Source organism: Xiphophorus hellerii, chromosome 10, assembly GCF_003331165.1.
Source record: "Xiphophorus hellerii strain 12219 chromosome 10, Xiphophorus_hellerii-4.1, whole genome shotgun sequence".
Classification (NCBI taxonomy): domain Eukaryota; kingdom Metazoa; phylum Chordata; class Actinopteri; order Cyprinodontiformes; family Poeciliidae; genus Xiphophorus; species Xiphophorus hellerii.
Window position 1 is genome coordinate 17,386,029 of NC_045681.1, and position 27,144 is coordinate 17,413,172.

At 44.2% G+C, this 27,144-nt stretch overlaps 2 protein-coding genes across 2 annotated transcripts; both read right to left on the reverse strand.

The window, feature by feature from the left end:
* Positions 1-109: 109 nt before the first annotated feature.
* On the reverse strand, positions 110-5,123 carry arg1 (arginase 1). Its single transcript, XM_032575349.1, has 8 exons — positions 4,950-5,123; positions 4,789-4,861; positions 2,589-2,763; positions 1,453-1,612; positions 1,279-1,373; positions 1,099-1,203; positions 708-844; positions 110-608 (listed from the first exon to the last, which is right to left on the reverse strand). Exons 1-8 carry the CDS (start codon positions 5,073-5,075, stop codon positions 445-447), a joined length of 1,035 nt encoding a protein of 344 aa, XP_032431240.1. The 5' UTR covers positions 5,076-5,123; the 3' UTR covers positions 110-444.
* Positions 5,124-8,501: 3,378 nt separating this feature from the next.
* heatr1 (HEAT repeat containing 1) lies at positions 8,502-26,906 on the reverse strand. Its single transcript, XM_032575343.1, has 44 exons — positions 26,858-26,906; positions 25,999-26,153; positions 25,695-25,911; positions 24,792-24,933; positions 24,620-24,721; positions 24,386-24,526; positions 23,864-24,075; positions 23,651-23,778; positions 23,480-23,567; positions 22,623-22,842; positions 22,393-22,500; positions 22,214-22,312; positions 22,055-22,140; positions 21,432-21,628; positions 21,227-21,348; positions 20,946-21,143; positions 20,153-20,327; positions 19,912-20,060; positions 19,086-19,278; positions 18,814-18,986; positions 18,038-18,190; positions 17,738-17,956; positions 17,417-17,548; positions 17,225-17,328; positions 16,606-16,752; positions 15,888-16,006; positions 15,687-15,808; positions 15,467-15,595; positions 15,151-15,372; positions 14,919-15,048; positions 14,246-14,427; positions 14,115-14,167; positions 13,889-14,012; positions 13,249-13,389; positions 12,547-12,842; positions 12,319-12,469; positions 12,060-12,248; positions 11,070-11,204; positions 10,877-10,981; positions 10,622-10,784; positions 9,439-9,593; positions 9,197-9,355; positions 8,877-8,985; positions 8,502-8,722 (listed from the first exon to the last, which is right to left on the reverse strand). Exons 2-44 carry the CDS (start codon positions 26,138-26,140, stop codon positions 8,634-8,636), a joined length of 6,420 nt encoding a protein of 2,139 aa, XP_032431234.1. The 5' UTR covers positions 26,141-26,153; positions 26,858-26,906; the 3' UTR covers positions 8,502-8,633.
* Positions 26,907-27,144: the final 238 nt, after the last annotated feature.

The following is a 27,144-nucleotide window of genomic DNA, read 5'->3' on the forward strand; positions in this document are numbered from 1 at the left end:
TTTTTTTTCTTTGTGTGGTTACCTTTGCATCCCTTTGGTGTATTTTCTGAGGTCTCACATTTGTTGGTTTTCTGTGCCAGTAAGCAGATTTTTTGGTTTTGGGTTGTGCTTTTATGTTAAATACTTTAACACACATTTTAATGTTCTTGTACCAAATGTTTCTCTTTCTTGCTTCAAAAACGTTTTGGAGTTGAAAAATCGGTTACAAGACGACACAGGATTTTTTTTTTCTCCTTTTATAGATAAAACAATAAATCGACAATACATAATTAAAAGTTTATACATGTGCCATCATTTGTGCATTTTTAAGTTCAGTGAACTGATTAATTCTTAAAACTGGAAGATGACCACCTCGAGGCCTCATAGCAGCAGTTAAATTCATAGTGAAGTATTTCTCAGTGTGATGCGTTCAGGCTCCTGGCAGACAGACAGGAATTGTTTTTGTTACGGCTCTGGCAGGGAATAATCCGGTAGGTGGTTTCCTTCCCGGCGACGTCCGAAACATCCGAGCAGCAGGTCGACCGCCGTGCTGACGGTAGAGTGGACGTCGTCCTCTGTTCGTCCCCTCAGAGGGTTCACCTCCACCATGTCCACAGCCGAGAGCAGACCTGAGGACGGACCGGTTCTGTTAGGTAATATGATGCAACAGGAACTAATGTGAGGAGTTACTGTTGCTGCCTATAGGTGGCAGCAAACATTGCTTGTACCTGTCTGACAGAGGTACTCTGTGATGTAAATCCCCTCTCTGTAGGTGAGCCCTCCTACCGCAGGTGTTCCTGTTGCTGGGGTAACGGAGGGGTCGATGGCGTCAATGTCGTAGCTCAGGTGGATCGGTTTCTTAGATCTTCAAACATAAAATCCAGAGAAAAAACAAATTAAAACAGTTTTTGAAATTATGGATGGGGTCACCTAACCTTCTCAGTTGTCTCCTGTTGTTCTTAGTTCTTTAGTTTGCAGAACAGAAACATCCTGTTACTATCCGACGGTACCACATGGTGCTGTAGTTTTGGTATCCTACTCCTTCCCGAACAGAAATCTGCAGACAATTCCTGCAGGTGACACTGATCTGAGCCTGAAAGTCCACCAGGTGAGACTCACCTGTCCCACAGGTAATCGCACGTCTCCTCCATAACTTTAGCCACGCCCAGCTGATCCACCTGTGTCATGGAGAACGCCTTCACCGCCAGCAACTTCATGATGTAGCTGTAGAGGGAAAGACTTGAGGTTTTAGAGACGTGTTTAAGGTTAAATTCCTGACCTTCTGGCAGCCGGACTCACTGCTCCGCCGGATCCACGTCTCTCAGGCCGATGTAGACGAGATCCCGGGACGACAGACAGGGCTTCATCCAGGAAAAGTTTGGTAACGGGGGGACCTGAGGTGAAGAATAAAAACATCTGATGCATTCTGTGTTGTTGGTGTGATTTCGGATGGACGGGAAGGGGTGCGCTCACCTTCGACTGCAACTCGTATAGGAGGTACGACATGGGCTGCCCATGAATGTTTCCTGTGTTTGAGGACAGTGGCGTGTGGATGTCGGCGTGAGCGTCCACCCAAACAACACTTACTGGGCCGACGGCTGCGGTGTGACCGTGGATAGAGCCAATGGCGAGACTGAGGACGGAAAACAGTTTTGACAACCCAACAGGATCAAATCAATCCTTCAAAGCCATTTCTATTTTCTTTCAAGAGAAACAACATATTATAATAAAATTACTATTAATAGTATCAAGATACCTGCTTTAATTGCATGTGTGCGTTTTGTTTCCACAGTAAGTTTCACCATTAAACTGATATATCTAAAGTATTGTAGACTAAGTCCTGATGCATGAAGATGAAAACACACATTAACTCTTAAGGTGTGTTGTATCTACCATTGATTAGTTTGCATAATCATTTGGAACTACTCACTAATAAACACTAGATCATACAATAATTAATTTTAAATAAAGTGTCAACACTACCATTTTCCAAATAAGGTTTACAATATACAAATCTAATTTCTTTCCACTGGATAACAAAGGCTGACCCTTTGGTTTGATTATTGATAGATTTAAGACTGATAAGACAATGTTTTATGGGACTGATTGAGATTTGATACATAAATGTCATTAAAAAGCCTTATTAAATGGTATATTTCACAGTTAACTCCTTTGTCGCTTGTTCTTAGTCTGGAGAGAGATATTGTTTTCAATAAAGTGTTTCAAATTAGCCCAATTTTTGATCTAATATTTCTGGATATCCCGTGATACGTTTGCATTAAACGAACAACTAAACTGAAAATGGCTCCAACCCATAGACAGGAACTTTTAAACTGTAAATATTTGAGTAATCAGTTTATTTTTAGCAACATTCATCCATGCTTTCACTTCTATACGCTCCTGCAAACTGACTTGAGTTCTAAACTTGTATCGTACAAAGGTGTTACGTTCAGTGGCAGTCCCAAGAGGGGGGCAAAGTGAGGGTCATCGGCCCGGTTTGAAGAATACTGATTCCAAATGTTCCCTTTGGCCTGGATTCTATGAACATTTTCTACGCCACTAGCTGTGTTCTGATGTGGTTCTGCTGTTGATTGTTTCTATGAGCTGACCTGTGGTCTCCTCCAAGCATCACGGCGGTGTGCCCATCCCTCTTCACTGCCTTCACCGCCTCCGACAGCCTCTGGTTGGCGCTTCCCACCGTCCGGACTCTTTTTGACCCTTTGACCGGCTCGTCAAGTGCGACGTTCTCAAACGTCAGGTTCCCGTAATCCTTCACGGCACAGCCTAAGCACACAGAGTCAACATCGGGTTCTCTTGTTACCTGAAGGAATCGAGTGTTCTGCATATTCATGTCACGTTGAGCATTTGCTTCTCAGAACAGTTTCCTTTTGTGCAAACATTAGCACAGATCTGTTTCCTGTAAACAGAGGATAAACAGTATGAAATGCGTCATCATTAGACGGTCACACTGAACATCTGAGGACACATTATATGAGGACATGTCTCTCTGAAGACACGTCTGTTCAGGCCTCGGTGTCCTAGCTGGAGGTCTTTTGGTTTCAGTTTCAACATCCCCTCACAAAGGACCTCTGCAGCTCCTCAGAACAGGATGAGTATCAGCAGAAGAAACAATTTAAATCAAAGGCTACGCGTGGTTCGGTACAGGAACCTGGGAAATCATTAACTTTAAACAGTGATGCATTCACTGACTGACGTGAAACTGTACGTGTATTCATCTGTTTCTCAGTATTTTACTGGAGAATGGAGGTCAGAGTTTGAAATGTTCCAGCAGACTAACCGAAAGCTTGGAGAATTTTTTAAAAAAAAATTTTTTTACCAGTTAATAACTTGCTAATATCCTTGTTACCCCAAACTGTAGCTCTGACTTCAAATTTTGGACTCAAATGTTTTACATTCTTACTGAACCTAATGGAACCCCATAAATCTGACTTGTAATTGCATCACAATATTTATGTTGTTGCCTATAATCAGAGCCCGACTGTCACAGAACGTACAATTATTAAATAGTTTAGTTGTAAAATTATCTTGCTACAAAGCACACACTCATTTGATGTATTCATATATTAGAATATAATGATATTTATTGATGAACATTGAACAAACTTGTATGGAAGAAGATCACTGACAAAAAAAAAAGGATTCTGAATTTAATCTCAGAAATCCCCCCCAAATTTTTTTTTGAAATATTTATTTTTCTTTTCTAATCCTTTTCCATAAACATGGGAAAGTGAAACGACAATAACAGTAAAAATCTCTGCCATCTGCAAGAATTATGAATTAAATTTTTCTTTGTAATACACTGCATTTGCTATTATAATAATAAAAAAAAAACATATTTATAATATAAAAGCAACACAATAACTCCTAAACCTTTTTTTATACTGACTAACCCCACTCAGAGTTAAACAGACCGTAGTTGATTTCTTGCAAAAAGGTGTTTTTTAACAGGCAACTTATCAACTTTCAGATGGATCAGTGTTTTTTTTTCCCCCTTGGAAAACATTTTTGTGTATGAGAAAAATTGTGAAACAAAAGTCTGGGGACAAGTCATCTGAAAAAAAAAAAATAATTATATTGCGCTGGTGCCTTCTGTTTGTCCATAACGGGAATATAAACAGGACAACCCATGTCGCCGTCAGCACTAAGGACAGTGAACTCACTTTCCTGGAGTTTCAGATTGATTTCACCTTGAACCTGAGCTCAGCAGGTGGTTACAGCAGAACTGAACCTCACAGAGAAGTTTAACCAGACAGGAGGCCAGGCTGTCATATTTACATGTTTACATTAATAACAGTAAGAGAAGTATTAGAAACACATAACACGAGGACCTAACAGGAGGAGAGAGGAAAATGACCATCAATAAAAGTACAATTAAATAGTAAAAAAAAAAAAAAGAAGTAAAAATGACAAAAAGTGCAATAAGTAAAATTTTAAAATCAAATTAATTAATAACAAAGATATAGACGTTTTCCGCCTAAATCCTTGTTTTTATTGTATTTTTTTTATTATTATTTCCAACCAAGAAACATTAATTCTGTGACTTGGAAGAATTCATAAACTTATTAAGTTTGTGTAGATATTTACCTCCTGGAAGTTAAACATACATTGCAGCGTTACCGTCAAGATTTAATAGCCTGCTGTCATGCTTAGTGGTGTGTTTTGTTGTTGTTTTTTTTTATAAATCTCATATTAATCGAATGTTTTGTGAATCTTTAGGTAATTAGCGAGAAACAAATCTAATAATTGAGCTTTTTAGCACTTAATTTTTCTATTATTTAAAGTTCTCACCCTGTTGCTGTAGCCGCTCCAGGAGTCCCGCTGCTCGTAACTTGTTCGGTGCGCACTCCACTCCATCCTTGGGCTGCAACACACGCACGCATTGGTCAACAGACACACACACACACACACACACACACACATCCCCACACGTCCACTGCACACGCTCTCACCTGGCCCTTGGAGAAAGGTGCTCCGATTATTCCCACGGAGTGCTGCAGAGGAGGAGGAGGATGATGATGATGAAGGCTCCGCTTCACGGTTAGCGAGAGCTGCTGCAGGGTGCGCGCGCCTTTCATGCCGACAGACGGATGGTGGCTGCGGAAGCCCGCGAGCCGCTCATAAACTCTGTATGACGTCAGAGGGGCAGGAGGAGACTCCAGGGGCTTGACCGCCTCTGACCTAACAGGCGCGTCACAATCTCATTTAATTAACTGACGTCCTAGACGTCGTTGTGTTTAAATAAAATTTAGCTTTTGAGGCGTCAGAAGGGAAAATACATTACTAGATAACACGCACACACTTTAATGGTACACTCAAAACGTTTATGAAGATGAAATATTAAGAAAAAATACATTACATTCCTTTTCATGCTACACTGCTCCACATTTATCCACCAAAGAAGAAAACACGCACACGCCTAAGTATCTTCCAAACACTTACAAAGGCGAAAGTTTCCACAGGTACAAAGCGTATAAAGTACATTCAGTGTTCATGAACCGTTAACTTTCTCCTAACTGCCTAGAGACTCTTGTTGACAAGGTTACCGGAGAATTATACGTCAGTAACGTTTGCTGCTAAGAACGCAAACTGTGTTTCTGCGAATATAATATGACAAAGATAGTTTGTGGCACAGATGTCAGACTCTTGTTAAATTTCATATCCATTTTTTTTCAAACTATTCTAAGCATGAATTTATCCAATTTGCTGACTACGAACTCATTTTCCAAGTTATTAGGGTAGCTTAGTTCCACTATAAACTATTACAGTTTTCGATTATATGGCATCACAAAAAGATTTGAAACTCATCATCAGAAAACAGATGAGCAAAACTAAGGACAAAGTATGATATGAATTATGAATTAAAATCCTTAAATCGTTGAAGTGTAACCTGAATTCAGAGGATGATAAAATCTCAGTTTTATTCATACACGATGGCTACGGAAACCTTGTACGTACGTTGTATATTAGAAATAAAAAGTTGCCGTAAAATAGCTTCAGGTGGCAGCCAGCATGGGTTTAAACTGGATTTGAGAAGTGATCAATGGTTTTTTTTAGAAAGTGTTGTGGAAAAAAATTACTTTGACAAGAGTGTGGATGAGAAGAAAATAAGAAATTTATTAAAACCTTGCAAGGTGAGAACAGAAATACAGAGTCAAAGGAGTCTATCAAGTCTACTCTGACTAAGAGTGGATCTGGCTTTCTTTCACAGGTTCTGGTCAGAGAAGAGAGACTTGAATGGACTATAGGTGTGAATCCCTGATTGTTATGTACCAGGGACTCTGTGGAGCCCAACACAGATGGTCTTGCCATTTGTCTATTGTTAAGGATAGGGGGTTGTTTTTTCATGCTAAAGAGGGCAGATAAGTTCTATGTTGGGGAAGTAACACTTAGATAGTCTCCAGGATCAAGGAGTTCTCCCCTGCTGTTATATGACACTGCATAAGTCTTGAGAGCAGCTTGACCAATCTCATGATAAGACGACGCAGCAATACCTAAAGCAGAAGAGTGGTGAGGAGCACATTATAACATTTTCCATTCCATTCCCTTCTTTTGACTATAATAAACATTGCTTATATTAATCACACAAAAGATAATGAAAATTGTGATAATACATGAAAATGTCAATACGCAATTGAATGTACTGCACAGAGTCAGACAGAGTAAGTTATTACAGGTTGAAGATCAGTCATCATAATAAGCCAGAATAGATAGTTTTTTTTTTTTTTTAGGTGATCAGGAGAGCGCTTAAAACCATGGAAGAAAGCAACTGACAATTTGTTCTCCATTCTCAGAAATGCACGAGTCTGTTTCATGGAAATTGGAGCATGTCTCTGGCAGGAGCAGTGGCAGCAGCAACCACAACCCTCACTGAAGGAAGATGATGCTGGTGAAGCTTGAGCAGGCCTTGTACATTAGCTCCTGTCGACAATTCTTCTTGGGATCTGGCAGGGGTCGAAAGGGATCTTTTCCGCATGTCTTCTTTCTTTGGTGTCAGAGGTTTCTAGCACTTGGACACACCGTTGGAATTAAGTTTTTACTACCCACTCTCTTGCTGTAATCAGGTTGGTTGACGTTCGGGTTGGAGGTCATCTACTAGATCAGGAACTTCTATGCACTGGCTTGTGTGGATCCAGCTGGCTCCTTCAGCAGCCTGAGTCATGAAAAGCCCATGGAAGGTTCCTTGCCAAGTCACCAGTGTTCGCTATGGTTCTTCTTCACCATCAGTGCAAAGGAGTCTGCAGAGGTCGAGTGTGCAGCTATAAGACTTAAAAAACAGTGGAGAGGTCGTACAGTAGGATAACATTGCATCGTCACAAACAGCATTGGGAGGGAGCGGCCTGTTCCCTTAAAAGGTTTCTTACCACATTTTCTTTGTGGCACAAACCATGAATGTCAGACAGACAGACAGACAGACAGATAAAGAGGGCAGCTGCTTTTGTTGCCCAAAACAGAAGAGAGTTTTAAGAATTATTGGAAACCATGTCTCCTCGAAATCTGCATTTGTGCCAAAGCACAAACAGCGCAGTAACAGTAAGCGCCCAGCCTGCATACAATCAGAGGAAGGGGAGACTGCAGGAGCCATGATGTTAGCTCAGACGCAGGAAACTTCCATTGATATGCATACTGGTGAGAGCTGGGGCTGCAATACACTGCTCTTATGAAAGGTTCAGTTTGCAATCTAATGTTGACGCCTTCAGAGGTGGACTTAAGGATAATTACCAATTAGCGCAATAAATCTTGTCCCATGAGATCAATGGGACTTTAAATTTTACCATAAATAAAGATGTCAAACTGGAATCCTGTTCGTGACGCCAAAATTGTTGTGGAAGAAATTACTCTAACTGGACGATCTGGATGAGAAGAAAATAAGAAATGTATTAAAACCTTGCAAGGTGAGAACAGAAATACAGAGTCAAAGGAGTCTGTCATGTCTACTCTGACTAACAGTGGATCTGGCTTCCTTTTATAGGTTCTGGTCAGAGAAGAGAGACTTGAATGGACTATAGGTGTGAATCCCTGATTGTTATGTACCAGGGACTCTGTGGAGCCCAACACAGATGGTCTTGCCATTTGTCTATTGTTAAGGATAGGGGGTTGTTTTTTCATGCTAAAGAGGGCAGATAAGTTCTACTTTGGGGAAGTAACACTTAGATAGTCTCCAGGATCAAGGAGTTCTCCCCTGCTGTTATATGACACTGCATAAGTCTTGAGAGCAGCTTGACAAAATCTCATGATAAGACGACGCAGAAATACCTAAAGCAGAAGAGTGGTGAGGAGCACATTATAACATTTTACATTACACCAGAGAAAAAAACCCCCACAAACAACTGCAACAACAAAAACAAAGATTCCAACTCATTTTCCCACCAAACTGGAAAACTATACAGAGCAGGTGTCACCACTGCTCACTGGACTCCATAGCAACACCTGCAAGTTGTTGCTATGGTTTAAATGCTACGCTCCGTTTCCTCGTCATTGTTAAAAATGGAAGCAGACAAACATGATTTCGATCAAAGTGTTTATTTTCCTTGTATAAAAATGAATATTTTACTTTAAGAGGATCAGCTTGGAGCGGGAAAACGGTGTTTTCCGTGTCACTCTTTGAAACGTGTTTCATGTGGTATTGTGTCGCATTAGAAGTAGCTCTGCAGTGGCTCTCCCAAGATGTTCTCCATCTCCTGGATGACCTTCTGGACCTGCTGCTCCACTTCCTCACATTCATCTGCAAAGCAAACACATGCACACGCCATTAATCACAATATCAACAGAAACACACACACACACACACACACCCACACACAGGAAGCTTCCACTGAAACGACCCTGGTTTTTAGCGGAGACCAACTGAGAACCAAGTCAATTATGCGAGTCCTCACCCTCCATGAGTTCGGCCAGGAACGGGATGGTCTCGGGCAGCAGAACCATGTAGTTCTCCTTCAGTCTGGACGCCAGCTCCATCAGCATGAGGAGGGAGGAGAAGCGCACCTGCAGAGGAGGAGCGGATATTCAGATTCAGGATCAACAGCCTGGAAGGCAGTGCTCAGGGATGAAAAGATTACTTGGATTAATGGTGATAAATCAATTCTTGATTTGAAAAATGTGCCAAATTTTTTATCTGATTAATCAAACAATAGTCTGAAGCATCGGTTAATCCATTCCTAAAATACTCGCAGGCGGAACTCAAAGTTGAGCTCACCTTGGAGTCGCTGTGTCTCGTCTTGAGCAGGATCTGATAGTTGAGGGTTTTCCACTGAGAGTCGTCGGCCAGCGCCACGGCGAACTGACCCACGCAGGGAACCAGATGCTGGACGACCCGGTCCTGGTAGACCTGCGGCCCGCCCAGGGAGTTCTCCAGCTGCGCACAGAAACACGGAACAGAGGAGCTTCAGACCGCGTTCGTTCAGGTTCCGAGCTTTCAAACGCGGCATTGCATCTCACCTGGTCCACCAGCGGGCCTAGCAGGGCGTCGGCCCGCTCTCGGCTCAGGAACTTCTGCGTGTCGTACAGGGAGATCTTCTGGAGAACGTCGAGCACCGACCGGAGCAGCAGGCAGTTCTTCTCCTCCGAGCTATCCGAGTCAAAGATGAGCTCATCTGGAAGAGACGGGAGGTCAAAAATCAGCGTCACCTAACAACTGCAAAAAGATTTATAAAACAACTATTATTACAGTATTGTTAAAGCCTGAAATGTATAGCTCATAAAATCTGGCAAAATAAAAGTGAAATGTTCATAACAATTCCTAAACTACGAATAACAAACAGTTAAAAAGAATTTAAACACATCAACTGTTAATAGATAATAGAAATTGTAATTACTATTATGACAACATAAATAACTGATAATGATTAATTCAAACATTGTCTTACAAATAAAGTGATACATATTACATTAAATTAGGGCTAGGCGTTAAATGGATTTTATTAATAAATAAAATTCTTAGATTTCAGTTATGGAAAATTGGGATTTTTTTTTTTTTTTAATCACCAATATGCTCCTTTTGTTTCCGTAGTTCAGTGATGTCAGTGCGCCCCGGGTAGCCATTTTGTTTGACAAGCACACCTTACAACTTCTAACTATTTGGACTTTGAATTCAGGTCAACTTTGTAAGAGAATATTAGGGCCAGGGTACGATTTTATTAGTGTTTTTCTTAATTATGAGAATAAAGTTGCAATATCAGAAGAATAAAGTCCTAATTTTATAAGAAAAGAAAGCAAAAACAATATATATATATGTATATATATATATATATATATAAGCCATATCACCCAGCCCTACTTCAAATAAGCTTTCTGACTATAATCAAATTAAGAATATTATTAAACTAAATGTTTTGTGACAACTACTGACATTATGCCATACAATTGGAAAAAAAATATCATAAATTTAAATGTAAAAAAAAGGCATAGTGAATAAAATACACTAATAACCTATTATTAAAATTCAATCAGAGAAAAATAAAAATACGTTACTATTATTTAATTGTGAACAGTAAAGATTATACTATCTAGACTATTACAAGAGACAGTTTACCTCATGTAGAGAAATAAATAAGCTCAAATGTGAAAAGATCATATTTTAATAAAAGTAAGTCAATAGCATGTTGTCATCTAGATCAGGAACCTGTTTTAGCTCTGTTGGTCTGTCTCAGCACGTCTGCCAGGGGCTTCACCAGGTTTCCCGCGAAAAGCACGAAGAGACCCTTGAGGCGCTCGGCGATGCGGTTGCAGAGGCGGTAAAACGTCAGCAGACGGTCTTTGCTGTCCGATTTAGTCCAATCGAAGAGCTGCGGCAGACAAACAAACGGCCTCAGTCGTTTTCTGCTTCTGCAGGAAATGCAGAAGCAGGATCGACCCTCAGGGTCGACGCTAACGTCACCTTGAAGAAGAGCGGCCTGAACGTGACTTCGGACAGCTTCATCACCATGGCGATCAGACAGTCGATGACTCCGCCCTCGACCTGCCACGCCTTCTCCAGGTCGCCCTGATGCGAGGAGGAGAGGCAGTCAGCTCCGAACTGACATGAGTCGGGTCTGGGGGAACCGATTCTGCTTTAGCTGCGCGCGGCTCACCTGGCAGTGTTCGGCCCGGAAGTCCAGTGAAGTCAGGAAGAAAGTGGTGAGCTCTGATTGGTGGGCGCTGAGCTGCTCTCGCTCCATGTGACCGATGTGCTCCTGTAGGATGCTCATCAGCGCCGCCAGCTGGCCCTGCAGGGAAACAGAGAAGCACAGAGATGAAACTTTTTATCCACTGTTGGCAAAGTTGTTTTTTTTCCTTCCACTTGTAAAGATATCCAAATTATTTATCAACAAGCTGTTATTTCTCTATCTTTAGCTGTTTTCTATTGGAGAAAAAAAACTTTCTCACTGTGGAAAAAAATGGCGCGGAGAGTTCAGAATTTAATAAATGATTAAATGTATTAAAACAGTAGAACGCAACTGTAAGTTTTGCAGAAAGCATTCAGAGACACACCAGTCCTTTATTCTGGATTTTTTTATCACAAGAAACTTGGGGAAAGAATGTAATAACTTTATCATTTGTAACCCTGATGCTAAATTTCCACTATAAAGTTTGAGCATTTAATTTTAGATTTTCATTGGGGGGAAAAAACAAAACAAATGCAGGCTTAAAACTAGCAAATAATCAAATTATATTTGGTCAATTTCATATTCACAAATGTCAATTTTCATCATCTTCAGCCTTTTTTAAAAAATGTATTTAATTTTTTTTTTTTTTTACAGTTTTGATTATGGAAATCAAACTATATTTATTAACTATCTCCAAAAAAAATCTGCACAGACATAATTGCTGCAGGTCATTGCATATTTTGTCATAATGTCTGCTCTCTGATTTATTGATTTTTGTTTGTTTTTGTACCAATATTTTTTGTATTTCACATTCTGTGCTCTGTCCCTCGTTTTTTCTTGGTATTTATGAAAAAAAAAAAAAATGTTCTCAATAAAAAAAAAACCAACTAATTTTTATATCATTTTTTATTGGAAAGCAGGAATATTTTCTAGATTTCTCACTGAACAAAAAACAAAAACTGCTCAGTCTCTCACCTTCCTGTCCTCCACCATGCAGCTGTAACACTTGGATATGGTGGGCAGCAGGACCCTGGGGGGTAGGTTGGCGGCCAACGTGTTCCTCAGGGATGACAGACGAAGGCAGAGCTGGGAATGTGGCGAGGACGACGACGACGATGAGGTTGAAGAGGACGAGCTCTCTGTGAGGCGGGTCAAGCGGCAGACCTGCAGAAAGAGGAAGTAGGAAAGTGAAGGTTGTTGCTCCAATCGGGACGGCCGGCTCCGGGCGACATACCTGAAACATGATGTCCTGTAAGTACGGGCTGATGAAGTGCACCAGCGTCTCGGTGACGCGCTGCAGGGCCGTGACGGCGCTGAGCAGGTAGATCTCGTTGGTCAGCAGCTCCTTCCTGTTGCTGAGCGCGTGCAGGACGGTGGGCATCAACCTGCAGGGCGAAGGGCGGCGCGGGTGAGCGGCAGGGCGGAGAAACGCCGAGCCGGCCTGTTGGTGTGACCCCGTTACCTGGGTAACTGAGCGATGGCGAGGGTCTTGAGCGCGCCGACCACCTCGGCGATGCAGAGCAGAGCGCTGCCCGTCACGTTCCTGTCCTCCGCCGTCGCCGTGACGATGTCCACGGCCTGCAGCAGGACGGGGACGAAGACGTTTTGGTGGGCGGAGCCAAAAGTGCGACAGAGCAGCTTGAGGCTGTAGAGCGCCGTCTGCCGGTTGATGGCCTGCTCCGCCTCCTCGGACGACTTGCCGGGACTCTTCCCGACGATGCTCAGCAGGTCAGAGGTCAGCTGTAAGAGCGACGCCACCTGAGACGAGCGCAAAGAAACCCGCGGGTCAGAACAAGAAATTTATGAATTAATTGCCAGAGTAGCAGTTTTATTGGGCCTCTGATTGTTAATACAATCAATCAGTAAAATCAATCAATTTTAGTTCAATAATTTTAAATAAAACTCTGTTGCGGTGTCAGTGGCCTTTTCTGCTCTGTGGTTGTACAATGTATGTGGATTAATTGGGTTTTATTTAACGGTTTCAATGTGTAATAAAAATAAAAAAAACAAACTTCCCCAGACCTTCTCTGCATTATTTAGTCTCTGGAAGATTTGTTTTCTGCTTTTACTGATGAAGTGACGCGTGTCTTTTAAGGATCTAATGCAAGTTCAAACTCAGTTAGAACTGACAATGGGTTTCTATGGCAACACCAGGAAGCGTTACCTGCTGCTCGTCCCACTGCGTGCGGTGGTGCAACTTGTTGTTGAGGAGCTCCATGGCCTTCCTCCGCACCGACGGCAACTCATTTCCCATCAGCCCCTTCATCACTGTGATGAAGGTGTCTGTGGGCAGCAGGGCGTTCACCTGGAGAGGAGTCGGGGTGTTAAAGGGAGCAGGGTTCACACACGCCCCCCCCCCCTCCAACAGTAGAGCTTTTCAAACATTTTCCAGGTCAGTTTTTAAACGTTTCCAGCACAACATTTTGGAGATCGAAACAATACATATGAGCAAAAAGAAAAAAAAAAGACAGTCTCAATTATATTACATGTTACTTTTATTACTAATGTGTAAAGTAAAAAAAAAGTTTAGTCATTTAGCAAATACACAGTGAATCTAACAAACCTAAAACATGAGAAATTTAGTCTGATTTGTCTTCAGACAGTGAGAAACAAAAAAATATAAAGTCTTTTTATTAGGTGTGTGTAAAAATCCTAATCAAACCCTGCAGTTTGAATATCAAGCACTTTATCCAGAAATCCGGCACTTTCCAAACTGTGAAAGTACCTAATTGAAATGTAAGCATTTTTGAGGATTTAAAGCACCGGTATGAACCCTGGGGGAAGGTCTTTATTGTGACGCTGACCTTGTCCAGGACTTCGTAGGCCTTGTTAAGCAGAACTCTCCAGAACTTGGCGGTGGGTTGGTCGGCATTGTCCTCCACGCAGCGAGCCACGGAGTGGATGTAGCGCAGGATCTTCTCCAGCAGCCTGCCACACACACACACACCCACACACACACACACACACACAAAGGTACTCAGAGAAGCGTTCTCACTGGTGTTCCCGCCGGTGTTCCCGAGAGGTACCCACGTCTGCTGCAGCTGCTGCAGAGAATCTTTGCTGTTGTCGCTTTCCTCCGAGACCTGAAAGCAGAAAGGACGTTTTAGAAACGCCGACTTCCCCGTCTTCCCTGTCTGCGGCGGCGAATTCTTCCTTCCCACCTTCTGGATGAAGCTGCTGGAGCCGAGCAGCTGAGCCATGAAGGACACGCAGAGGAACTTAAAGTGTCGCAGCTCTTTGCCGCTGTGAGTCTCCACGCTGAAGATCAGGTCCTCCGTCTTTTCCTCCGGCTCGTCCTCCTTCTTCTTGGCCGCTCGCCGGCGAACCGCCGGCTTCGCTGCGGCTGCAACACGACAAATACTTCTGACGCCAACATCTGAAAAGCTCAGACTTTTCTGCTCGACTTAACAGCAAAACAGTGTAGGGTTTGACATGTTTTTTTCCGTTTGCTTTTTGGATTAACCAATTAATAATCTGCTTAATAGCAGCTGTTTATTTTTAGAATCTGAACCATGTAAAGCTAAATCTATGCCACTTAAGAAGTTCTGTGTAGAACATATCTGCAGACGAAGAAGGTTTATTTTTACCTTAAACGCAACATGTATATACTGTATTTTTCGTACAGATTTGGCTTTATTACTGTCCTAAACATGTTTTTCTCTCAGCCAACGGTCTCTTTTTTGAGTCTGTGTACTCCAATTAATGATAGATCAACTACTAAGCCAATAATGTCAATTAATTGCAATTAATCAATTAATTAATTTCAGGCCTACTGGAATTATTATTCCAAAGCGACGTGGACAGGAGCAGATTTTATAATTCCCTGCGTCTCACCTTCGTCCTTGTCGTCCGGCAGCTGCAGCACAAAGTTGAGGATGTTGATGAGGGAGCTGAGCTGCTGGTTCGCCTCGAACTGACAGCACAGGGAGATCCAGAAGTCCATGTTGCTCTCCAGAGCTGCGTCCTGCACGAGAAAAAAACAAACAAAACAAAAAACACCCCATTTAAAAATCCAGGAACTCACACAGAACACCTCCCTAAAATTAACGGAGGGAGCCTCCGTCACCTTGTCGCCGGCGCCGCTGCTCTGCGTGGCGTGCAGCTTCAGCAGCAGCAGCGTGAGGATCCACAGGAAGTGGGCGGGGCCCAGCGCCGTCAACAGCTGGCTGAGGACCGGCAGCCGGCGGTGCTCGGGCACGTGAGGCAGCGCGTCGGCGAACACGTGCATGATCCTCGTCACCACGGCGACCATGACGGGGGCGGACGAGCCGTCCGAGAGGCGGTGGGCCTGCGGGGGGAAGAAATCAGTGCCACGTCAAGACTCGGCTCTTCATTCCTGTCGGCGGGCGGCGGCGATCTCCGCTGAAATTATCCGAGCTCACCCGGACCAAAGCCGGGACGACCGTCTGCATCGTCTTCTCGATCACTCTGAAGCTGTAGGCGTTGTCCAGCCGCAGGATGTTGGCTCCCATGAAGGTAAAGATGGGCATGATGTTGTGGAGGACTTTCTCCTGCGGAGGGGGTTGGGGGGACGACACGGGAAAGCTCTCTTACGTTCTTTATTTAAACAGGTATGCGCCTGTCAGAGGAGGCGGAGCTTACAGGGAAGATGGCAGCGGTGGCGCCCAGCAGCAGCAGCGCGTGGTGGTGAGTCTGGGGCATGTCGGACGACCTGATGACCTGGACCACCAGCTCCACGCTGAACTTCTCTTCGTCCAGGATGTCTGCGGAGAGCGGACGCAGAACGTGAACGCGTGTTCAGGCAGGAAACTGAAAGCTGCGCCTCCTTGTCCTCCTCCTCACCTGCAGCCGGAGGGCCTCCGTCGGCCGACAGCCTGGTGCAGATGTTTAGCAGGCAGCTGAGGAGCATCTGCTTGGTGTACTCCATGTTTGTCTGATCGGCTGCACTCGGCTCCAGGCTCCTGGTGAGACAAACAAACCAAAAATGTAACCAATCGGAGCCTGCCGAAGGGGCGTGCCACTCCGCCCCCTTTTGTCAATCTCTACCTGACAGGTTTTGGTCGTCTACTCGATTTCTTCAGTAACCAAATGTAACAGTCTGGTGTTTTATTTTTAAGCAATTTTGGTTTCATCACCTGTTCTATTTCATACAAATCAGCTGGAATTTGAACCCAAATAAATGGAAATGTTGTCATTTTCTGGTAAGAATACAAAATTAACTTAAAATATACCAACAATGTCAGCATTTCTGTCACTAGTTCTTTACAAATTGCATCACTTATTTAAGCAAATTGGTAACTTTGTTGCTAGCTGGCAAAAAGACTAAACTATAGAAGCAGCACAGATTAAATAAAATGGCTTTAGTCATTGCAAGAATTAACATAGGACTACTTTCAGATACAATAAAAACATAATAAACATTTAAATTTCCCCCCCAATGTAAAACAGGCTCAACGTAATCATTCGTTGGTTAATTTTCCATCCCATCCAGCTTTGTTGCTAGGCGGAAAAAGGGGTTTATGTCATGATGATTTAAAAATACGAAACAGCTATTTGTTACCTGGAAAGAAGAGAGAAGAGAGCAGGCACCAACACCTGGGGTCTTTTCAGCTTCTTCTTGTGCTGCAGCAGCTCCAGAATCAGTGTGACTCTCTGCCACAACACAGCACCTCCATCTGGACACACACTGCCACTCTCCTGAGGTTTCCTGACCAGACCAAAAAAAAAAAATTAATTTAAAAAATCAGTAAAGCAGCTCTGAAGTCAAAAAACGGAGGTCCGAACACACAGCTCTGTGGTGCCCCAAGCTGAGATTGATATTTTCAGACCACAACATGAAGCATCTACTATAAAAACGGGTTGATATATGATTGAAAGGCATTAAAAAGTGAGATGGATCTCCATGGTCGCCATTTTATTTTACTCATAATGGTGAGGAAAAAAAAAAAAACTTGCGACAGACTGACGACCTGTCCAGGGTGAACCCCGCCGCTCGCCTAGAACATTAGCTGGAGACAGGCACCAGCTCCCCTCCCGACACCGCTAGGGACAAGCGTGTTAGAAAATGGATGGATGGATGGATGAATGGGTGGATGGATGGATGGATGGATGGATGGATGGATGGATGGTGTGAATAAAACGGGGACCATGCTGATGTGAAGAAGAGAAACGGCGAGTACCTCTGAGACATTCTGCTCCTGCGGGTTTGTTGGACCGTGACGCTGACTTTTGGTTTGTCTGGAGGAGCGAGCTCGTTGGCGACCAGCTGAGCATCGATGGCGATCTGTTAAAAACACGTTTAAAGCGTCGACTGTTAAAAGTTTTTAACAGAACGTCAGCTTTGACTTTTCTTTTCCTTTAGATTTTCTCACCGCTTTGAAGACGCTGCCGACCGTGTTGGCCACCAAGGCACTGCGGCCCTCCGCCAGCAGGTCGAACATCACCGACAGGAGCTTCTGCTGCGCCTTCTCGTCTGCGAGGGCCGAGAAGAACGGCTTTGTGATCTGGAGACATGAACATTGAACGTGTGCATTAAATCCAGATTTTTAAATTCTTGTTTTAGTTGGTGGACTCGGTTTGAACATGTTTTTCGACCATAAAGCCGTCAAATAAAACCTGGATGCTCTTTCGCCTCAGAAAACTGAGAATTTTGGATTTGTGTGTCATGCATCAGCAGTGTTCTGGTCCCCAACCTGTTCCAGAGCGAAGATCTGACAGCTGTCCACCTTCAGAGCTCTAACGAACAAATCCATGCAGTTCTCATCCTCGGACAGCAGGGGAGCCGACGCCTCATTGAACTTCCCCAGCACGAGCCGAAGAAGCTGGGTTTCGGACTGCAGCAGGGACGGCGTGTCGGGTCCGGTCTGTGCCAGGAGAGGCTCCAGAACCGGAAGCAGGGCGGAGAGGACGGACTGGAAGAACGGGAAATAAGAACAACGTGAAATAAAACGGCATTAAATAAAGAAAATAACGGGCTTGGAAAACATTCGCACCTTTCCGTTGACGGAGCTCAGGGCCTCCAGCAGGGTGGTGGCGGTGTACGCCGGGCAGCGGGAGTTCAGCAGCTGCTGCAGCGCGTCCTGTAGCTTCCCCTGTTGTGACTTTGCTTTGCCAGACGAAGACTCATCATGAAGAACGCCGAGAACCTGAAGGCAACAAATACTCATTAGTGATTTAGGTTCAGTGTGTTCGCACACTTTTCCCCACAAATGCACTTTTCAAGCATTTTCAAGGCAACTTTTCAAATTTTTCCAGGGACCACATGGTTTCATACACTATTACGATTATTATTAACGTCTTACGATAGGGAAAAAGTTTTGAAAATTCTCTCACACACGCTGTACACCCGACTGTTGGTCTCAGTTTGATCTGAGAACAAAACACTCATATAGCAAAAAAATAATCCTCAGATTTCAATAATACATCTAAAACATAAAACCTCCTTTATTTCAGTCACAGATATCAATAACTCACTGAGTTAATAAATGGTCGTTAAGCTGAACAAATCTGTTTTTGTTAAGATAAATGACCCTTCTGTTCACATTAGATATAACACAACATAAATAATAACTTGTCTTTCAGTGAGGAGTTTTTCCTCCTAGAAGTTTATTTCAGCTTTATTACAAAACTGTCCAGCTAACAATACCAAGCACCTTCAAGGACTACATACAGAAATCTAGCATGTTCCAAACCTTGAAAATCCTTGTGAAGTTTTCAAGTATTTTGTACGATTCCTGAGTGAGCCGTGTTTAGAGACAGAAAAGCTCACCGTGCTCAGATACGATGCGTCAGTGATGATCTCCTCTGAGGTTTTCTGCAGCCTCTCTATGATTGGGTGGAAGGGGGAGCTGCTGGCTCCCGATAGGCTCTGCAAGGTGCAGAGGGCGGCCCTCCGGACTTCCTGAACCGGAGAGCTGAGACAGCATACCAAGGACAGGACCACTGGGGCAAGGAGATACAGGAGAGTCGATTAAGTCCCAGCAGAGAACCCCCCAAGCCCCCCCCAAAAAAAATCAAACCTCCAGGGCAACCGCTCCTCACCTGGTGAGTCCGGAGCTGCCAACTCGTTCAGGGTGGCGGCCGGCTGGACCTCCATCAGAACCCGGCCCATGTGCAGCGCTCTGGTCTGCAGGATGGCGCCCACCTTCACGTCCAGCTGGTCTCCGTGGTTACTGCTGTATCCCCAGATGAGGCACAGGAACCTGAAGAGTATGGTGGGCTCCTGGAGATGAACCTGAAGGAGACATGTGTAATCACTGGACTCTTTTTTTTTTTTTTTTTTTAAATCACGCTGCACCTAAAAAAATTACTTTCCATAATATGTCAAACTCAAGGCCCCGGGGTCCAAATCCGTCCCGGCGAAGCATTTAATGTGGCCCTCAGGACTCCAGATAACAAAACACATCGATCAATCTCTCTCTGTTTTTTTTTTCAGTGATTGCAGAAATTCACACAAAAATCAACAGATTCCCACATATTTTCACATAACTGTGAGTTTATGGAAATTTTTCCTCTGATGTGGTCAAACCCATTAGGTTTACACAACTTCTACCTCCAACCTGCAGGTGGCAGTATTTCTTATTTTCACAACTCAATGTCAAGTTCTAGTCTGATCGAGCATGTAAGTGCAAATGTTGCACTATTCCTTGCAAATATTTAGCACCACAAAATCTGAGAATTTGATTGCAAAAATCACAAAAACAATCATAAAATTCTGGAGGGACTGATCAATATTATTTAATTTTAGGAAGCACTTAATAAATATTTCTCCAGTGCAAAAATATTTATTAATATTTAAACAGTTTTATCAATACATTCTGGTACAAGATGAGGACGAGTTTTGACATCCCTGCTTTGCACGACTCACCTGGACGAGCTGCTTCATCAGAACCCTGCAGCTCCCGGCGACCGGGCCCTCTGCGGCGCCGCCGATGATGATGCTGAAGAGGCGGCAGATCAGGCCCAGGTAGCAGCAGGTGTTGGCGTCCATCTTCTCCGGATTCCACCAGGCCTCACCTGTAACACAGACGTGACCGACTTATTCAAAGCTCTTAAATCCCACCAAACATCACAGTTACAAATGTTTTCTTCTTTTTTTTTTTCTTTACCTTTAAACGAGGTGTCATGACACCTGAGCGAGGAGATAAAGTCCCTGAGCAGAGCGATCAGAACCGAGCCGAACTCCCGATCCAGACGCTGCCCCGGCTGCTGCTCGCAGCGGCTCAGGTAGACACCCAGGGCTTCGGAGAAGGTGGGTGGCACCGGGACGGGACACCCGACTTCCTGTGATGTCACAGAGGAGCGAACTGCTGTCTACGTTTCCCGCAACACACCTGGACTACCTGGAGTGAAGTTGGCGCCCCGCCACCTTCTTCGTATTGAACCAAATTGGTTTGCACAGCAAAAACTTTCGCTTGTGCCGGTGTCATTTTAAAGGTGTTAATAAATGTTTCCAGAGGTCATCAAAGGTCAACCAGCCAGTCCACGTTTACAGAATCAAACGACATATGATGGCAATCAACTGTGCTATGATTGTGCAGCAATTTTTTTTGTTTGTGTCAATGTTTTTAAGATTTTAAAAACAAAAAGTTTTCATAACCCCTCCCCCCTCACATTAACAAAATCACACAAAACTTATAAATTATATAATAAATTGACTGTGCTTCATTTGTCTTGGTTTGTGTAGCTAAACTATTTGTAGCACGGTTTACTAACACCAAATTTGGCTGATTTTTGTAAATGTAGAGGTGGCTGGTTGATCTTCGATGACCTCTGGAAACATTTATTAACATCTTTAATACGATAGCGGCACAAAATGAAAGGTTTTGCAAAAATGAACGACGGTGAGGAGAGGGGCCGACTCCACTCAGCTAACTGGACTTCCTGTGAGCTAGAACTCACCTGGGCGTCGTCGCTTCGGATCACGTCCAGCAGGGGGGGCTCCAGCAGCGTGTAGACCCTCTGGGCGGTGAGCAGGTGCTGCGTCTCGCTCAGATCCCCCAGGCTGAGCAGCAGGGTCTGGGTCAGGACCAAGAAGGATGCCCTCCCGCTGAGCCCGGCGCCCCGCTGCTGCTCCACCAGCAGGACCAGTTTCTCCAGCTGCACAACACAAACGCATTCGTGAATGCTCCCGTCGGAAAACCGGATTCGCAAGGAGCTCCGCGCTCAGACGTGCGACTCACGGCGTCCCGTTTGGAGAAGTGCTCCATGCTGGTCAGGTTCTTGGTGAGCCTGGCGACCAGATGCTGGTTGGCCATGCCTACGAAGTCGGGCTGAGCGCTCTTCTTCGTCACATTCTGGAGCTCTGTTGGGAAGCAAACAAGACGTTTGTTGCTAAAAGTCCAAGGATTTTAAAACTTTCAAACAGAAAGTTGTCGGGTCGGTCACCTTGAGCCCAGCTCAGAGTGAGAGGGTGCTGGTTGAAGATGGAGGACCGGGAGATGGAGTGGGCGATTCCCACCTCAGACGAGGTGATCACCAGGAAGGGCAGCAGCTTCCAGCCCGTTTTCTGCAGAAACTCAGCGTCCCCCTTTCCCAGCCGGGGGTCGGACAGCAAACGCACCGCCTCCGTCATTACGGGCATCCTGTATTAGGCGACAAAGTAGGGCTGCAACGATTCCTAACTTGAGACTGAAAGTATAATATAAAATGAATTGTTTACTAATGCTTCAATTTAAATGTACTTTTTAATTTGTAAACGTTAGTGTCATCTTTGCTTTAGAAAAGAAATTATAATTCAATCTTGAGGCTAAAAGTGATGTTTGTATCGTACTATATTTAATAAAAATGTTAATAAAAAATGAACGGCATTGTTTACTTTTCTCTACGCTAGCTACTACAGAACGAGACTTTTTTTTATTAAATTACTTGATTAATGCAGAATAAATAATACTCAATTACTAAACTAATTGTTTACAACAAAGTAATTTGAGTTAAGTGGTCAGCTGTCTGAACTTTTATAATCCAAGAGGGAAACCTTCTGGAGGAATACACGCGTTTAGTTCACTGACCACTGCTGAGCTGGTGGATGAACTCTTTGCAGCAAGGACAAAAGCCATGACACCACATCCTCTGGGTCCAAAACATCCAGCAGCATCTACAAAAAAATCAACTTCAGTGAGCAAGGGCACCACACAGCAATGGACTAAAGAAGGACTTATCCCACTGACCTGCAGGACCCCGAGAGCGGCAGTGACCACTTCTGGAACGTCGTCGTTCAGGCGCTCCGCGACGGCGTCTCTCAGGAACGTTTCATCCAAGCTCTGCCGCTGTTCGAAGGAGACGCAAGACGGTGAGGCATTGTGAAATCCTCCTCGCCGTTTATTTTTAACACATGTTCCAGCTGTACCTGCTCAGACGTGACGATGCTCATCAGATGATCCACGGCCGCCACTCGGACCGAAGGCTGCGGGTGTTTAAGGCTGAGGAGCAGCGACGTGTCCAAGTCGTCTAAAATCTGACAGATATTGTCGGGAAGGAAGTAAAGATGAGCTTTTCTCTCCGTGAGAATCAGAATTTGTCTGTGTGTTGTTGTTTTTTTTTAAAAAAAGAGAAAAACTTGGAATATTTTTTCTTAACCTGGAATTTCCCACTGCTCATGGACAGAGTCAGGAACTGGTGGAAGAGACGTTTCTGCTGCTGGTCGCCGCCGTCGGTCACATGACCAGCGAGGACGGCGTCCAGCGCTCGGCAGTACCTGGACTCAAACAGTCGAACGACAGGCAGCAGGCGCTGGTCGAGGGACGACATGTCCTCAGCAGAGCGCTCGGTTTGATTCAGATACTCTTCCAGGAGGAGACTGCAGTAGAAACAAAAACAGGTCAAATAATGTTGAGAGTTCTAAAATTAGCCCTCTGGGGGAGTCAGGGTCTGATGGAAGAAGTCTCTTCTGGTTCTAAATCTTCCATCCAAAGATATAATATCAAACAGATAGTATTTAGTGGAAGCTAATGCTAATGCTAAGTACCAATGTGGCGTTTAATGGAAGCTTAAATGACGATACCCACCATGTGGCAATGACACAACATGCTACATCGCCATCGTATTGTTATACAAGAATATTCTGGAGGGATATGACTAATATTTTTCAGTAAAAACTATTGAAAATTACTTTAACAAATAAGGCTATTTTATTGGGAATGGAAAATATTTTTATTATATATGGTAGATATCATGTTCACACCTCCAAACATCTGAAACAAAAAGACTTTCTTATATTCAATTATGGGCTCTGTGGGTAGAGCAGTCGTCTTGTGATCGAAAGGTTGTAGGTTCGATTTCAGCTTCCTCCTTTCACATGCTGCATGCATATCGGTATATTGAATGCACATCCTGCATACCAGTGTATAAATGTGTCCATTTACCATTTTTATATATATACAAGTTTAAAGGTCAAGGAAAGCCAAAATGCTAAAACACTAGTTTAGGAGCCTTACCGAGCCACGGTTCGGTCCAGGTCTTTGGTCAGCGGGACAGACTTCAGGATGGACTTCACCATGCTGAGTCTGTCTGCCCCTTTCTCATCTGTTACAGAGATTACCTGTTAAACTCTGATCCCAGTTGTCACATGGCTACACCGTTGACACCTAAAATGTTCACAGTCTGACCTGAGCAGAACAAACCGCGGACCAGCTGAGGCAGCATGTACCCCAGCAGGGGGCCGACATCGTGGCTCGCCGCCATGACCTGCAGCGTGGAAACCAGCGCTGGCATCGAGCACAGACTCTTGAGCGCCCTAAGCACAAAAGCAACACATGGTTAAGGAGAGACCACACCTGCACTGAGCACAACAATCGACACCCGGACCACCTCTGGGGTACCTGGGACCGACCGAGCCCTCCTTCTGGTTCTGAAGCAGTACGATGAGGCAGCCCAGACCCTCTTTGGCCAGAACGGGCTCTTTGCGCAGAGACTTGCTGACGTGCACGGCAAGGCTGTCGACCAGACTGGCCTCCATCACCACCTTCACGGCCAGCTGGCACACAATCATGTAGGTGGCGGCTTTGTAGTCCGACAGGGACGACTTGAGACCCTGAAGAGACGAGCAGGCAACAAAACGGGACCCGATCTTAGTCAACCTGCTCAGCTGAGACATCTTATTTTTTTTAACAATGACATCCTATCCTGAGACGGAGTGCGTTAACGAACAGAAGCGAACAGCAACACTTAATAACAGAAATAGATGAATTTATCCATGTTTGGAGCACAAAACAGTCCACATCACAACACTCATGTCAAGAACAAGAGGATGGAAACTTATGCAGTTTCCATCCGTTTGCAGTTTGCTCCATCTTTTAAAAAAAAAAAAGAAGCAAAATCTGACTGTGTGTTCAGTTGGTTACCATCTGGACATATGGTAGCAGTTTGGCGATGATGGCGTCAGAAATTTTGTCCACAGCATCCAGAGCGGGGACGATGGTGCAGGCGTAGAAAGAGAAGATGACTCGGAGCTGAGAGAAGCTTCCAGAGTGTCCAGAGTAAGCCTGAGGAGGAGAACGGAGACCTGTTGGAGCTCGTCGTATATCGGAAGGGCAAACCTCTGCTCTTTCAGAGGCGCCGCGTGTCGGTGAGCTCACCTGGATGGACCGCGTCACCAGGGTGCAGATGAAGTCCATGAAGCTCAGGTCGGAGTAGCAGTGTGTGATCAGAGTCCCTCTAGAGAGCGGCACGCCCGGTTTCTGCAACATCAAGATGTTTTAAATCCATACAGAGCAGAACCAGAGAGACTGTCGGAGGATGGATCCGGACCTGTAAGCACCGCAGCCAGTTCCAGCGGTTGGTGGCTTCTTTGAGATTCAGCAGCTGCACGACTCGGACGAACAGGTTGGTGTCGTGGTACGGCAGCGCGCAGGCCAGCAGGCTGTCGGGGTTATACAGCTGGACGTGGAAGCTGAACGACACAACAACACCAGTGTGAGTCCGGAACGTCTTAACCTCTACCTCATCCGCGAGTCGATAACGGGTCAGAACCAGGTGGATAAGAACCCGAAGAGTTCCGATCAGAAACTCTGCTGGAAGCTTTGGTGCTTGTTACACTAAAACTAAAACATCTTACACCCTAAGCTCGCAGCAAGTTAAAATTGTGCACTGCACCTTTAAGAGTACCAAAGAGGACCAATCCCGCCAAAAATGCAAACAATTAAGTGAATAAAAACATGTATTTATCTCAGAATATATTTATTTATTTACAGTTTTATTTCCTCATTTATTTATTTGCTTACAGACGATTTTGGCAGGATGAATCCTCCATATTTGAGATCAGTTTTTAGTGGAAGTTGAAGATGGAAGTTACTGATTATGCAGTTTGTAAAAAAATCTAACACAAACTCCGCAATTTCAAAACTCCCACATGTCTCTGCTCCTGAGAGGGAAAGGTCCTGGCTGTTTTCCAACTGTTTTGCTGTGAAGATGCTGCAACTCTTCAATTTAGCAAAGAAAATGAAAGTTTGCTGTTCTAGCTGTCAGTGGGAACACCAGTAACAACTAGAAGCAACACAAACAAATAATGCATTTCTGCGTCCAAACGGAGAAATACATTCGGAGACTGACGTCGTAAAAGCATCAGAAATTGTTTTTAAAAAAAAGTCACAGTTCGGAGTCTGCTCCGAGGAAAAGACTGACTCAGGTGTGATGTGAAGCAGAGCGACATACCGGTGAACCAGCCACTCAATGCACTTGTGAGCTGGCTTCAGCAGGAAGTACGGGCAGAGCCGCGTGAGGAAGAGCGAGATTCCGGCGTCCAGCTTCTGGTTGACCTCTTTGGACTGGACGCTGCGCTCCAGCGTCATGGAGGCGGGGCTGAACAGGGTGTCATGGAACTCCAGGAAAGCTGGCTCGATTCCCAGCAGCTCCTCCAGCCCCGTGCAGCCTGGAAAAGAGCAGAGAACAGGGAAGTTGTTAAGAGGGAGAACAGGAAGTGGTTCCGTGTCTGGCTCTGGCTCAGGCTCAGACTCACCGAGGGCGTAGAAGGTGCTCCTGTCCATGGTGGCAGCATCTTTGGGATCAAAGAGCAGCGAGGCGACTTCTTTACGACTCAGCAGGTTGGGATCGCTCTGTGGCAGCGCGAGCCTCTTCAGCTGGAGAGCCAAGGACGTCATGGTGGCTTCCGGTCTGAAGGAGACACAAACATAATCACATTCACACATAAAACTCAGCTTCAGTTCAACACACTTCATTTGAATGTTTTAGAAGTTGTAGGTTAGTGAATACAAATGCATGCGACACATTCCAGTTTTATTTGTAAGAAATAAAAACACACACACACACTCATTTCTCCCACTTCACAACTCCCCTAGTCTAACATTTTATTATGAAGCCAGGAGTGAAACTGACTAGATTTTTCTTTTTCTTGTGGGTTCGGAAAGGGGGAACAACTTAGTGGGTTTAGTTCACAGCTGGACGGAAAAAAGAGAAACCGACACACAATCAATAATGTGTTGATAATTTGAATTTAATTATTAAACAGGTAACAGGATACTATGACCGTAACCTCAAAGTCTAGTTTCACATTAATCAGACATGATCTTTTTTTGTCTAGTGCGTTTAATAAATCGTCTCAACTACGTCTGAATGCATTTCTAATCAGTAAAAAAATAAAAAATCACCCATTAATCTGTTTAATTCTGTATAGTTCGGTACAAACACACAGAGAAGAATGTGCTCCTACCTGTCTGTTTATCCACAGACTGTAAATAATAACTGATCACTTTAATCAACGTCGTGGGATATCAAAGTTACCTGTTGTCAGATAAACTAAAACACACACACTAACAACATAAATCAAAAAAAAAGTTTACGGACATATCAGCACCTACCTAAGTGACAAGGAGCACCCAAAACACACGTGCAACCGTGTCTGCGACGGAAACGTCTCTCTACATCCGGTTCACCAAGCTGACAAAGTATATGGAAAGATGGCTCACTCCAAACAAATACGATCTCCGTCTGAGGCTTTGACGTACAGATTAAATCACGCCTTTTTGTTTACTCCCAGCAACATATCACACATATTATTTATGTTTTATACATATTGTTTATATGTAACATTTATTTCATAAAATGTTCCGTAGTTGGTCAGGAACGTGACATTGTCATGATAACA